The sequence below is a fragment of the Magallana gigas genome, chromosome 1 (assembly GCF_963853765.1).
Source record: "Magallana gigas chromosome 1, xbMagGiga1.1, whole genome shotgun sequence".
NCBI classification, from domain to species: Eukaryota; Metazoa; Mollusca; class Bivalvia; order Ostreida; family Ostreidae; genus Magallana; species Magallana gigas.
The window spans coordinates 44,726,608-44,740,359 of NC_088853.1; the positions used below are offsets into that span (position 1 = coordinate 44,726,608).

General features: G+C 35.7%; 2 protein-coding genes across 3 annotated transcripts; one reads left to right on the forward strand and one right to left on the reverse strand.

Annotated features, from left to right (window-relative positions):
• The first annotated feature begins 2,021 nt into the window (after positions 1-2,021).
• LOC105343062 (uncharacterized) lies at positions 2,022-9,393 on the forward strand. Of its 2 annotated transcripts, none has more exons than XM_034463612.2 (7): positions 2,022-2,314; positions 4,101-4,283; positions 4,651-4,785; positions 5,555-5,920; positions 6,771-6,839; positions 7,410-7,514; positions 8,165-9,393. In XM_034463612.2, exons 1-7 carry the CDS (start codon positions 2,206-2,208, stop codon positions 8,353-8,355), a joined length of 1,158 nt encoding a protein of 385 aa, XP_034319503.2. In that variant the 5' UTR covers positions 2,022-2,205; the 3' UTR covers positions 8,356-9,393. The 2 variants fall into 2 exon arrangements, with proteins under 2 accessions (XP_034319503.2, XP_034319502.2); XM_034463611.2 differs by having other exon boundaries at positions 2,024-2,314; positions 4,098-4,283.
• Positions 9,394-11,207: 1,814 nt separating this feature from the next.
• Positions 11,208-13,491, reverse strand: LOC105336741 (uncharacterized). Its single transcript, XM_011441173.4, has 3 exons — positions 13,377-13,491; positions 12,814-12,910; positions 11,208-12,341 (listed from the first exon to the last, which is right to left on the reverse strand). Exons 1-3 carry the CDS (start codon positions 13,380-13,382, stop codon positions 11,389-11,391), a joined length of 1,056 nt encoding a protein of 351 aa, XP_011439475.3. The 5' UTR covers positions 13,383-13,491; the 3' UTR covers positions 11,208-11,388.
• Between the last annotated feature and the right edge of the window lie 261 nt (positions 13,492-13,752).

Below are 13,752 nucleotides of genomic sequence, written 5' to 3' on the forward strand. Positions count from 1 at the left end.
TTACCCTCCCAAACAGGCACTATTTATATAATATTACCCGTTGCCAAGTGCGTTGCTAACGCTGAGGGTAATAGTAAATATTATTAACTGCGTCTTAACCAATCAGATTTCAGTATTTAACATGAAAGTATAACAAAAGAAAATATTACCATTTTCCGATGTCTTTGTCAATGATAACACTACAAATCAGTTTTGTAACGTATTGTCAATTTATACGTTCCATTAATATCGCAAATGATTTACCGTAGTGTTGAGGCGCAAGAGGGGGTGTTATAAATGACAAAAATGAAAATGACCTAAAAATGTCAATATTTTAATATTTAATCGTACAATTTTTGAAAAATATAAATGATACATGTAATTAAGGAATCGCAATTCGACATCTAAACATTGTATCCTAAATGCGTACAAAGTATAACGATATTCTGTGATGCGGTCTAGAAGCTATTTAAACAATAAAATGCTTTCTTTGGTGATTCATTCGGGATATAAAGGTAGCGACATTGCAGAAATTATTCGATGAAAATAATATCAGGACAGAATCGCCTTACAAGCAAATAATTATTTAAATAACACGTTTTCATTCTTTGAGTGTAAATTAACATGTGATAGTCTTGTCATTCAAGTTCTGTTATACATAAACATACGCTTTTCATAGAATTTAGCGTTACGTGTAGAAACACAACCAATCTGTTATTTATAGAATACACGATGGTAAATAAGAAATAAGTTGTATAATATATCTAGAAAATTCATAAATAAAGTTTATTCAGTCTTACGGTTTTTTCAAAGATTATTTTTTTCAGAATGAAGTGAGAAAATTTCGAATGATCACCAATGGCTTATATAAACCGATGTTTTACTTTTTAGCCAAGAAAATTTGAAAAATTTTATCCAAAAGTAATCAAAACAATGAATGTAACTTACTTAGTGTACATTGTATACATTAAAAATAAGTGAATAATTTTCATTTGTCAAACAGAGACAGTATTTGCTGGAAAAAAATTTGCTTAATTTGTCAGCTCACAGGCCAGCATGTAGCAACGGCCCGGGAAGTTCAGGGGGGGGGGGGGGGGGGGAGTTCCGGGTCCCTCTCCAATTTATATTCATAAAATGAACGTACATGATAGAATAAATGACTATGCCCCTCTCCAGGATTAGGAATTAGATGTTAGATGGAACTGTAAAAATATTGCTTTATTCTATCAGTCTTAGGAAAAAGCTTCACAACAGCCCCAATATCCCCAAAACGTTATTATTATACAGCCTAAGGATGGTCTTAGGACAAGGTAAGAGATGTCCTAAAGTTAGGACAAAGTTATGACGTTTCCTAAATTTAGGAGAGCTTCGAGAAACAGACTTAAGACTAAGACGTATCCTAAGATGTACTTAGGACGCACCTTGGTTCTAAGAAAGCTTCGTGAACATGCCTGCTGGTGGCTTCGACCAATCGATAAAAAGGGCGTGTCCATTTTATTCCTGTCAGTATCTTGTCATTTTCGATTCAGCCGTTGTAGATTTCGACCAATCGATAAACGGGGCGTGTAGATTTCAGTCTGGCTGTTTCAATTAACTATATGTTTCCGTAAGAAATAGAGGAAATAATACTTAGTAGATGTAAATATATATATATATATATATATATATATATATGAGGTGCGTTTACAAACTGTACATTACAACATTTGTATAAACAACACCGTTGAACATATTCAACATCCAAAATTCTAGGTTAAAAAAAGGCCTAAATTCGCAACAACAAAAAAAAAGGAGAAAAGGAATCGGAATTTCTTTGTAACGTGCATTTTTACATCTTGTTTCATGAAAGTCTAGGCAGCTGTTTTTATAGAAGTTGCGCTTACAAATAATTATTATATGGTCAAAATTTTGACATATCGGCTCTTTATAAATCCCACAAAAAATAAGAATGCATTTTTGTTGTTCAGACGGTAAATTTTATTTGCATATATATTTAAATAAGTGCGGGCCTCGCTCACTTAAGTGCATCAATCCATGCATGCAGCAAAGCGGAAGTATGAATACGTAATGCACTTTTATTCTTTGGCGCATCTTGTCAATGTTTACGTGTATTGATTTCTTCAGATGTAGGACGTTTGTAGAGGAGATGACAGCTGATTTTGGAGATATATTTTGGATTATGTGATCTGTTTTATTCCGAATCAACAGAATTTGTTGTCATCTATAATGCAGTCAGCAGATCAAGTCAAATTTCTAATGAACAACAACAACAGTGTCGACAAGCCTGAGTGCACATGTTTATTCCAACCCGGATCTGTCCTCGGGCGCCAAAAAGGTAAATAAGTTAATTAAAGCGGCTGCATGTTGTATAGTGCATATTATTGACTAAATAAATCGAAATCACTTAAGTCAACTGATATTTTCTAAAATTCGAGGGGAATATCCATATGAAATCAAGGATTTTTAAGATTAATTAAGAAGGATGAAAAGTAAATTTACAAATAGAAGCGGTTTATTTTGCGTTATTTTATTTGAAAAAATATATTAGAGATAAAGAAAAAAACTGATTATTAATATGTTAATCAGACCAATGCCCAACCAGTTGTGGACTGTAGTATGATATTTATGTAAATCATTACAGTATGTGATTATAGTATAGTGTGCAGTATAGTAAACTCTGTATATTTTGTTTGTTCATTTTAAAACATGTATGTATTAAATTCACATTTCCATGTGCGATCATGAAATGGAACCTAAGCCTGTCAGTGGCGTAGCTACCTTTTAATTTACTGTATTCAAAAAAAGGTAGGGGGTCTGAGGCCCCCAGCAGGTCCAGGGCAGAGCCCTGGTGGGGTCCAGGGGGCGAAGCCCCTGGAAGCTCCTGGATTTTATGTTATTTGAATGAAAAAACAGCCTTAAAAATATGACATTTTTTAAATATTATGATTCCAATAAATATGAACAAAAGTTGCTGAATTCCGAGACACACATTATTTACCTGGTACTCTTCGAATATTTTCTTTAAAATTTCAAGACCCCCGTTGCTCTTGGATTTTAGGTTTTCGCTTTTAAATTTACAGGCTTTTGATGATGAGATATTGTCTCAAAATGTTACAATTACAATACAAGGGAAATGTTGAATTTCAAAAGAATGTGTAATTATGTATCAAACACTGATACCCCAGTGGAAACCAACTGCATATGACTAAAGATAATAGGCGTTTTGAAACAGGTCTATTATTCAAACCGTAACATACTTACCTAAATGACAAATTTTTGATCAAGTTTATCACAATGTATTGTGACTTTGTCAAAATTTTAATCACCCGACCGCCGACTTTAAATTACATGTAAGTATAGACTGACAGAATACAATTACGGACAAACACTCAAAATTTGAGATGTGTTTTCAGATTTTAGTATGAATATTTAAACTTGAAAGGAGTAAAAAGTTTTTCATCTCATTTTAATAAGTTTAACGAACTTCCAATTAATTTTAATGTAAAGTACGGAATGACGGTATTTTCCGGAATCGTAGTAATTGCATAGTTTACGAAGAGAACTGAATATATGCAGATTATAATTCAGTGGAGTCTCAATACGATTTGTTTACGTGCAAACAATAGGAAACTCAAATCTTAGACCTATGCTTTGCAAAATTTTGTGTATTCATTTGCGTTTTTGCGTAAAGGGCGCTACGCCACTGCCTGTTAAAAAATATAAAAATTTGGTCATTTATTATGTGACATTTGTGCTTAAAATTGCATTAATTTTTCATAATTTATTTTAATTAATGAAGTTAATTGTTACTTACATGTATCTAATAAAGACTAATATAATGTGCCAATCTCTACCTGGGACTTGAGATCCATGCCTGAAACTTCAAAACTGAAAGCAAATCTGTTTTTGCATGAAGACAAGTACCTTTTTAAAGGTGCATTGTTATTCCTAAAAGGGAAGATTTCTAGAAGGGAGACGACTCTTACATTGATGAATAACTCTATGTATTATTCAATGTCATGTTATTGGTACATGTTCATGTATCTTAATATCCTTCTAGTAGGCTGCCTGATTTATATGGTAACTTCGTAATTATTTTTCAAATTGTTCCCTTGTAGCAGCCTGCTGGATTTTGGTGTATTTTCCTGCAGAGGATGCCATTAGCCATCCCATTCTCCTACAGGAAGTGGAGACCCTGATGGGTGATACAGGGGACCAGGCAGGCCTGGGGGAGGGGGACACCTGTCTGGCCCCCTTCTTTGTGGGGGATGGGTTGCACACGGCCAGGATTATCAAGTGTTCAGGTAGTTATATACATCAGAGACATAAGAAATCTGTAGAAATATTACAAACATAGATAGTTCTTTTGAGTCATTATAAGGAGGCTGAATGACCAACAAATTAAACATCAGATCTACCTTAAAAATTTGAATACAGTTTATGTAGTAATAAACTTTTGATTCACTTTAATATGTATATTTTTTCTGCAATCATATACCACTACCTTTATCCCCACATGAATCACCAAAGAAAGCATTTTAATGTTTAATAGTCTCCAACAAATAATTATTAATGTCTGGAAAACATCCCACATGTCCATAAAATGTGTAAACTTAATTTACAGGAACACTTGGGGATTTTTTTTTATTTTTTTGGTGGTTTTTTCTACAGAGGAGAGAATTGAGCTGCTCCAGGAATATGGCAAGATTCTGAATTTACGGAAATTGTCAGATGGTGACTTCCTGTCCAAAATAGGAAAAGTGGACACTGGGGAATATTCCATAACAGAGAACTCACACAAACATGGTAATTATGGGGGAAGCCTGTACTGAGTTCAGGAATATTTGATTATTTGCAGGCAGGTAGTCTGGGAAGGGGAAAGGGGTCGTCTGACCCTTCTCCCCCTAAAAGGGATCCCCCTCCAACCCCATCGCACACACTTTTTGCACTGAAAAACTTTCATGAATTTACATATTTATGAAAAATTGAGTTTTGAAGGAGCTGCCTCCCTCCCCCACTTATTTGGGAGCCTGTAAAATAGGGAAATTAATTAAAATTATTACCATTAACTTAAATAACTTCACAAACCCCCCCCCCTCAACCCCCCCCCCCCCCCCCCCCCCCCCCTTGACCCTGATCATAAGTTATTGTCTTAGCTTAAGGTCACCCATCATTAAGATCAATCATATGAATAGGGACTCCATGGGTGGTATTAATACATGTACATTTATTCCCTATAGAAAATTATGTAGTTTTCCTGATCCTCGGGTTTATACTGATATCCAGGGTGCAAGCGGTCAAAATCCTTTCCTTCTAATTTTGTGTGAAAAGGGGGACAACTTTCTCTGCACTACATTTGTAATAACCCAATTATTTATTAATTTTTTCCACAAAAATGATAACTGATCTAATTTCTGTTTTGCAAAATATATGTTTTCTGCAATTTGCCTGTAGGCTTGATTCTACAAACAAAATCTTATGTGAAAAGAAACTTGATGTCACTTATAAAATTTACTAATATGAACCTAGTTGCCATGAAATAGGATTAAAAGAAACATGCTGTACATCATTTCAGTATCCAAGTGGCGTTATGTCAATTATCTTGGTGGCGGTATAGCCCTTGGTGGATTAACTGCGATGGCAGCTCCAGTTGCGTTCACAGCAGGTGGTGGGGCATTGGTGGCAGCCACTGTGGCCACCAAGGTGGTGCCATTCCTAGCACTAGTCGGAGTGGGAAGTATGGCCGCAAAAGACATTATGGTGGAAGAAGAAGATTTTGACAAAGAAGATAAAATTCCAACTAAAGCTGCAGGGACAAGCTGTAAGGATTCTGACACAGCAACCACCGGGTCGGATAATTCATCGATGTTCTCCACAACTGGGCTGAGTTCTGCGGTACAAGGAGTGTTTAGTTGGTTCTCAGGAGGTTCTCACAATCAGGGTGAATTCAGTTTACTATAAACTATTGAGATAAGCCAGATAATTAATTTATAGTATTGTGAGACAGTACTTAAGTAGAGCTACTGTAAAGTTAGATTCAAATACTGTACTTGATGTTTACCATAGGTGTTGGAAAAAGGCCGGGAGCGTAGCGTATAACGGGTAATTTTTACTGCTGTGATTTTTTGCAAATTTATCTTAAAATAGGGCAATTTGAATTTTTACGCGTAATTTTTTTACGAATTGGACATGTCCATAAAAATTAAAATCATCTGTGGTAAAAGGGGGGAAAATTTCACCGTGACTTTGTTACAATTAACACATAAAAATCAGAAAATCGTTTTTCTGTTTATGAGTCCTTAATTATTATGATTGTGTTTATTCATTTACCTTTATTTCATATGTGATATATTACACTTTACTTATTCCTATTAATCTGGGTATCATTATTGATGTACACCATGAAAATTTATGCGTTTAATTTTTACGGATTTATAAAACTCGTAAAAATTAGCAGCACTGCACGTAAAAAATACCCGTTATACGGTAATTAATTTATAATAGTATTGTGAGACAGTACTTAAGTAGAGCTACTGTAAAGTTAGATTCAAATTCTGTACTTAATGTTTACCATATTAGGTGTTGGGAAAGGGGCGAGCGTAGCTTATTTTGCAAAGTTTAGACATAACTATAACCAAAACCCTAGTAATCAGAAAGATTAGACTGGGCTTTAAAACTAATGTAAGTAAGGTGTGTGACACAAACACACACATCAGGTTAACAAACTGTACAGTAAGTTTCATTATGAAATATGATTCAATAAAAAATGAAAATTATGATTTTTTTTACAGGAAAAGAAGAAGGGAAGGAGAAGCATATGAAAAACAGTAGCAAAAATAATGCACCACCAAATGAAACTTGTAAGTCTCTCAAACATGCGCGCGAATCTAAGGAGAGAGGGGTAATCCAAAGCCCCCCCCCCCCCCCTTGGAAACTCAAATTTATCAAATTCATGAAAATAAGCCTTGGACATCCCTGGATAATAAGATTTGAATAATAAGACTCCCCACCCCACCCCACCCCCCCCCCCCCACCCCGAAAAATTTTCTGGATCCTCTATGCTCATATAATACCTTGATATAAGCACAGGCGCACCGTATCCCCTCTACACTCTAAGTTTTGTATTTATATGTTTTCTGCAATGCTGTCTTTAGCAATTTGAGTTAGTATGTGATCAAGTGATTAAATTTGACAATAAAGCGTGAAAGCAAGATCAACCTGTAATTATATTTCCAGAAAAAATCCAGAATTTTTTTTTTATTCTGTAGTTAGATACTATTATTAAGGGTTTTTATAAAAAATACAAGTATCTAGTTTAAGATATAATTATTATATTATCCACAATGAAAATTGTTAAAATATTTTGATGTATTAAAATACATGAGTGGAATTTCCATGAATGTCTTTCACTTTGTCTTTTCTTTTATTAGTAATAGATTTCAGTGAAGATCCCAAGGCTCCTCTTCATGTCAATCACACAAGAAGTAAAACAGTGACCCTTGACCCCCAGAGAGAACAAGGTCAAAGGGGTCAAGGTGAGTAAACCTTGATGTCAGGTTTGCACAATTTGCATTTGTAAAATACCCCCTAGCGTATCGTAAAAAACTCACAGCATTAGTGTGGTAAATTATGCATCTGCCTATTCATTGCCCAAATGTATTGTTGGAACGAGCAAACATACTTAAGCACCAGCTTAAAAAACACTTTAACAGTATATGTACCATACATTTGTTAAAAACATCACCAGTGTGGTCTTTGTTATGAAAGTCTTTACACAAATAATAAAGTGTATCTTCCATAATTTGAGGATATAGTTATGCATATTGAAATCTTGAATACCTTGAATGAGCAATATCAACAAACCTTGGATTTTCTAAGGTTCAATCTTTGACTAAATCAGATTAAAACCAACCCCCCCCCCCCTTCTCCTTTCACCAGTCAGCTAGATGAGTGTAACGAGAAGAGAGAGTTTTTTTGTTTTTTTGTTTGGGGGGGGGGGGGGGGGGTCAGAGTGTCCTTGACCCTGTCGAGTTCATGAAAATAAGGTTAAACTATTTTTAGATCATTTGTATTAGAACCTAAACCTGAAAACAAAAAAATTTTATGGATCTTTTGACAATCATTTTAATCATTTTTTTAATCAATCAATTTTCCAATTAATAAATCAGATTGATTTTGATTACAGACAGGGTGAAGTTGGAGAACCAGCGGCTGTGGGAGGAGAGGCGGTGTAAGATCTGTGGGGGCGGGGAGACGGCTGTTCTATTTGACCCCTGTGGACACATGTGTGCCTGTGTGGACTGTTCGGCGGTCCAGAGACACTGCCCCCTGTGTGGTCAGTTCATCAGTAACCACCACCGGGTGTTCAGGGCCTAGTCACCCATCATCCAGCTCAGAGTTAGAGAGATCATGATGCCATTGTCCACTTCAGAGTAGTTCTGAGTTAAAAAGGTCATGACACCATCATCCATCATCAGAGTTACATAGGTCATGACACCATCATCCATCATCAGAGTGACGTAGGTCATGACACCATCATCCATCATCAGAGTGACATAGGTCATGACACCATCATCCATCATCAGAGTGACATAGGTCATGACAATGTCATTAAGTACAGAGTAATATAGGTCATGACACCATCTTCAACAAGGTCATACTCAAGGTCATTTGCAACTTGCACAGCATCATGCATGCACTGGTTGCCAGAATGTCATGTCATCATTTTGCTCAATTAGGTATAATATATAAAGGTAAATATTTCAGTTAAAGAAGTCATAATAACTTCAGGGACATAGTTTATGATAATATAAAAACATTGACATGAACATATTTTCCATGTGTTATGCATATTTAACGTGTACGGAGAACAACAATTATGATGTAAAATCATGAATTACTATATATATCATCTTCAACGGATGTAAAACCATTATTGAATCATCCATTTTTAAGTATATATATAAAGGTCATGATTGTCTATCATCCAGTGTTGGATGTTAAACTAAAGTGAGGAATTACTGGTAGCCAAATGTATGGAAATGAAATTGATGAAAGGGAAAATTTCCAAGATGTCTTCATTGACATGTTATCGTTTTTCACTCGGAAAAAATAACAGAAACGAAAACCGGTTTCTTACGGAAATTTATAATGAGGAATGTTTACATCTTTTCTCCATTCGGAAGTCCCTCGGAATACCTCGCACAATTTTTCAACGTTATCATCCGGGTACCTTCATCTCTCTTTCGCAGTGCAAATTCAAAGGGGGAAATCTTTTTTTATACTATTGAATGAACATCGTTTAAAACCAGAGGTATATATAAATATAGAACAATTTAAGAAAATTTCGGTATAAACAGCTTGGGACAGATATAACATTAATTTTATGTTCAGTTGTTGTTCAAACGTTGATTTTCAAGAAAAACTATATATTAAGTGTAAAAACCATTGTTTTACTTAAGCACGCATTAACCCTTATGCTTAATTTACTGAGAATTTGCCGGCAATTCTTTTTTTTTCTTTTTTTTTTTGCCTAAATATCTGTGAAAATATTTGTGAATTGTTATTATTTTGCCATGTACATGTACTTGTATATCATAGAAATTTTATTTATATATATATGCTGAAATAAAGAGAATGCTTCGATGTATTATAATTCAGTTTTCTTGTTTAATTGCTTGAATTAACTGCCTGTTTATTTGTAAAATGTCTGTCACATTTGATACACATGGATATAATTTTACAGATGGACATATTCGAGGATGGGATAAAAAAAGTTAAACGTTATTCCAAATATATATAATTTTACTAGATTTTTTGTTTGCATTCAATCGAGAAATTTCCTCAAGAGCCTCGTTATCGCGAATATTTCTTGCCGCAAAACAGTCATCAATTGTCTCTTGCTTTTTCTTTTTCATAAAATCTACGTCTTGATCACCGCGGGCAAGTTTACTCCCGCATAATCGCAAAATGAAGTTTTCACGAATAAAAGTTGGTTAACAGAAATCTTCTTCCCTGCCTACTTGTTAGGTCACGATTTTGATGAAATTCTATTTTTCTGTTTTTATTGTTTACAATGCTTTATGAATGCATTTCTTATGATGAAATAAAATTCGAGAGTCGTGCAGTCGTAGAGTTATAAGCAAGATACAGAACTCACAATTCTTTGTCATGTAAACAAGGCTCGTTCTCTGTTTTTTGTTTACTTGGGTTCAATATACAAGTAAAAAATCTTTTTTGAGCTAATTTAATTATCTTTTTCATATAGAGCATAAATAAAGAGTTTCTATTGTTTACCACATTTATTTTGGGTTTAAAACTGGAATTTTCACTTCAACATTCAAAATGTAAACAAAAGTTTTGTTTACATAGCAAAAAATTGCAAGCGCCCTAACTCGCTTATAACTCAACAAATGACACTGAAATTTCGGTTGCCTATCAAAAATGCCTTTCTGAAGCATTGCAAACATTAAAATCGGAAGAGTAATTTTCGACCAAAATCATGATATGCTCTTTAAATGAAGCTCTCCGTGGCAAAACAAAAAAACAAAATCCTGGTTATTTCTAATACATGTATATTAAGGGAACATAATGCCTGTAATTTCCTATTAAGGTTTTAATCTTTACCTGCTGAAATTTGACTAAAATACTGTGTTTTCATCAATATTCGTTGAATACCAATTTTCGTGGATTTCGTTTTTAAGTTGATCCATGAAATTAAATGTTCTTTGAAATGCAATTTCTGTTAACATTTTGTATTGATGAGGTCATTGGCCACGAATTTACGTATCCTTGAAACTGTGATTTTCACTATATCCACGAAAACTGATACCCTTGAATATTAATGAAACCACAGTATATTGCGAGAAATATTTGCAACGACGAGGCTCGTGAAATTTTCTTGCTTTCGTGTAAAAGTTGGTTTACAGTATTATCATTCCGCCATTTGTTAGGGATTTCCGCTGTTAGGACTACTGGCCCGTTGCTAAGAACCTGAATATAGCTAGAACAAAATACAGAAATAAACACTTAAATGCTAGAGCGACTGAGCATATATAGGTGTATATAATTATTATTACAGGTTACAATGTTTCATATCAAAGTTAGATATATAGCGATATAACATTTTGAACAGATCCAGAGGATCAAGCGCACAGATGGTTTTGGATGGCATTCACGATGGCCTTTGCTTTAAGTCCAGTATATTGGTGGTTGTCCATCGCTATATTTGTATGTGGGTGTAAGGAAATGAATGGGGTTTTTTTTGTGCTCAAAATGAACCGTTACTTGTTTTGGTATTAGAATAGGATCAGGAAGCAAACCAGAACCGTCAGTTTGTATTGTCTATAGTTAAACTGGTTTTGAATGCGGTTGTGCTATAGCGGTAATTCGGCGGTGGTTTTGCTTGGTTTAATTTTTTCCCCGGGGTAAGGCAGGTCTAGATCTCTCCGGTTTTGTTGCTGGTTTGTTTGGGGGTTGTTCTGGTTTTATTTTCGGTGGTAGTGCTGGTTTTGTTCGTGGCGGTAGAGCTGGTCTCGTTTGTGGTTGTTGTTCGGGTTTTGTTTGCGGCGCTTCTGGTTTCGTTTGCGGCGGTTTTGCTGGTCTTGTTTGTGGTTGTTGTACGGGTTTCGTTTGCGCCACTTCTGGTTTCGTTTGCGGCGGTTTTGCTGGTCTCGTTTGTGGTTGTTGTACAGGTTTTGTTTGTGGCACTTCTGGTTTCGTTTGCGGCGGTAGAGCTGGTCTTGTTTGTGGTTGTTGTTCGGGTTTCGTTTGCGGCGCTTCTGGTTTTGTTTGTGGCGATAGAGCTGGTCTCGTTTGTGGTTGTTGTTCGGGTTTTGTTTGCGTCGCTTCTGGTTTCGTTTGCGGCGGTTGTGCTGGTCTCGTTTGCGGTTTTGGTTTTGTTTGTGGCGATAGAGCTGGTCTCGTTTGTGGTTGTTGTTCGGGTTTTGTTTGCGTCGCTTCTGGTTTCGTTTGCGGCGGTTGTGCTGGTCTCGTTTGCGGTTTTGGTTTTGTTTGCGGCGGTAGAGCTGGTCTCGTTTGTGGATATGGTTTTGTTTGCGGCAGCTGTGCTGGTCTCGTATGCGGGTTTCGTTCTGGTTGCGGCGGTAGTGCTGGTTTTGTTTGCGGCGTTTTTTGTTTTCCCGCAACAGCACTAGGCGAGCCACTATTGGGTGAGATGTTGGAGCCATTGTCTGACTGACCATTTACTCCCGGTCTCGATGGTCTAAGACGGAGAAGAATCTCATTGAAGTGACCAATAGACGCTTTCGCAAGTAACCTCACCCTGGAGAGCCAATCGTACGCCCTGTAAATGGGCGTCCCATCTTGTTTGTTTCCAGCAAATGAAACGAAAAAGACCCGACCTGAAAAGTAATGATAAAATTGGTAAGAAAGGAGATTTCTTATTTTCAGAAAAGTCACTTCGACAATTACGCAAGGTAAATGCAGAGGGGGGGGGCGGTGATTGTGGTCCTAAAATCAAGAATATGGTTGAATCTGAAGTATGACGACTTTATAAGTCGCACAGTATGTATGTCCCAACGAACATGTATATTTCAAACCCATCTACATAACCCCCATCATTGAAATGTACTGTACACCAACCTTTATTTGCGACAACATTGTTTCGCGATTTAATTGGTTCGCGACGACTACCTTTCGCGAATAAATCGTATCCAGAACCTTATTGTTAGCTAAACCATCTGGCAGGGGTTGGTTCGCGGCGAGAAATATTCGCGACGACGAGGCTCGTAAAATTTTCTTGCTCGCGAGTAAAAGTTGGTTTACAGTGTATTTATCCGCCATTTGTTTTGCAATTTTGCTGGTTGGACTTACCATTTCTGGGATTTTTCATTTTGACTGGGCCTCTGGGGACAGCGTTCACTGAGAGGAGACACAAGCAGATGACGAAAAGACAACACGGTACTCTCATCTGAAAAGTTTTATATAAAAAAGTTTAAAAGTTGGGGTTTTTTTTAATTAATTAACACAATAACAAAAGAAACTGAAGGTATTTATAAACGTCCTATCGAGAGGAGAAAAAAACAAATTATGAAAAGACGGCCCCCTTATCTGAATACCGGTAAATAACAAATTATCATAAATACATTGTATAGACTTCAAAGATATTGATGGACTGATGAAAATCCAATCGAAAACTTTTCACTTTCAAAATTCATACAAAGCGTGTTTTAAGTTTAGTTTGTCCTTCAGACTAAGATCTAAGATACTTCAACATTTCGAGGGGTTTTTTTTAGGCGCAATCAAACAAGACTAGTAACTTTAATCTACCAAAATAATTTACACGTCTTTTTTTCCAATTAAAAGAATGTAAAATATTATAGTTGGAAATTTTTTGACTTTGAAAATAAGTATTTGAGTGAAGAAAAAAAACTTACCGTCATTTTTTTGTCGGCAATAAATATTTGTACAGCTTATGTTTAATTAAGGTGGATCCCAGTCCGAAGTTTGGCGAAGTGGATCACGTGACACGTTACAGGGAGGGGGGCTAATCCCCTCATTAGTGAATGAGTGAACGGATTACGGATTACTGGGAAGTACAGGAAGAACTGAATGGTCAAATACTAGGTCTGTATTTTTGTTTGGATATTATTTAAATATTTAAAGGTTTTTTTACTTGGTCTCCATACTTGTATATATGAAAAGAGATAATTTGAAGATTTGAACGAGTATTCTTTTGTCATCTGTCGCTCAAGGACATCTGTATTCGAGAATTTAAGAAATACGCAGTAGTGAAGAAATTATCATTTTATA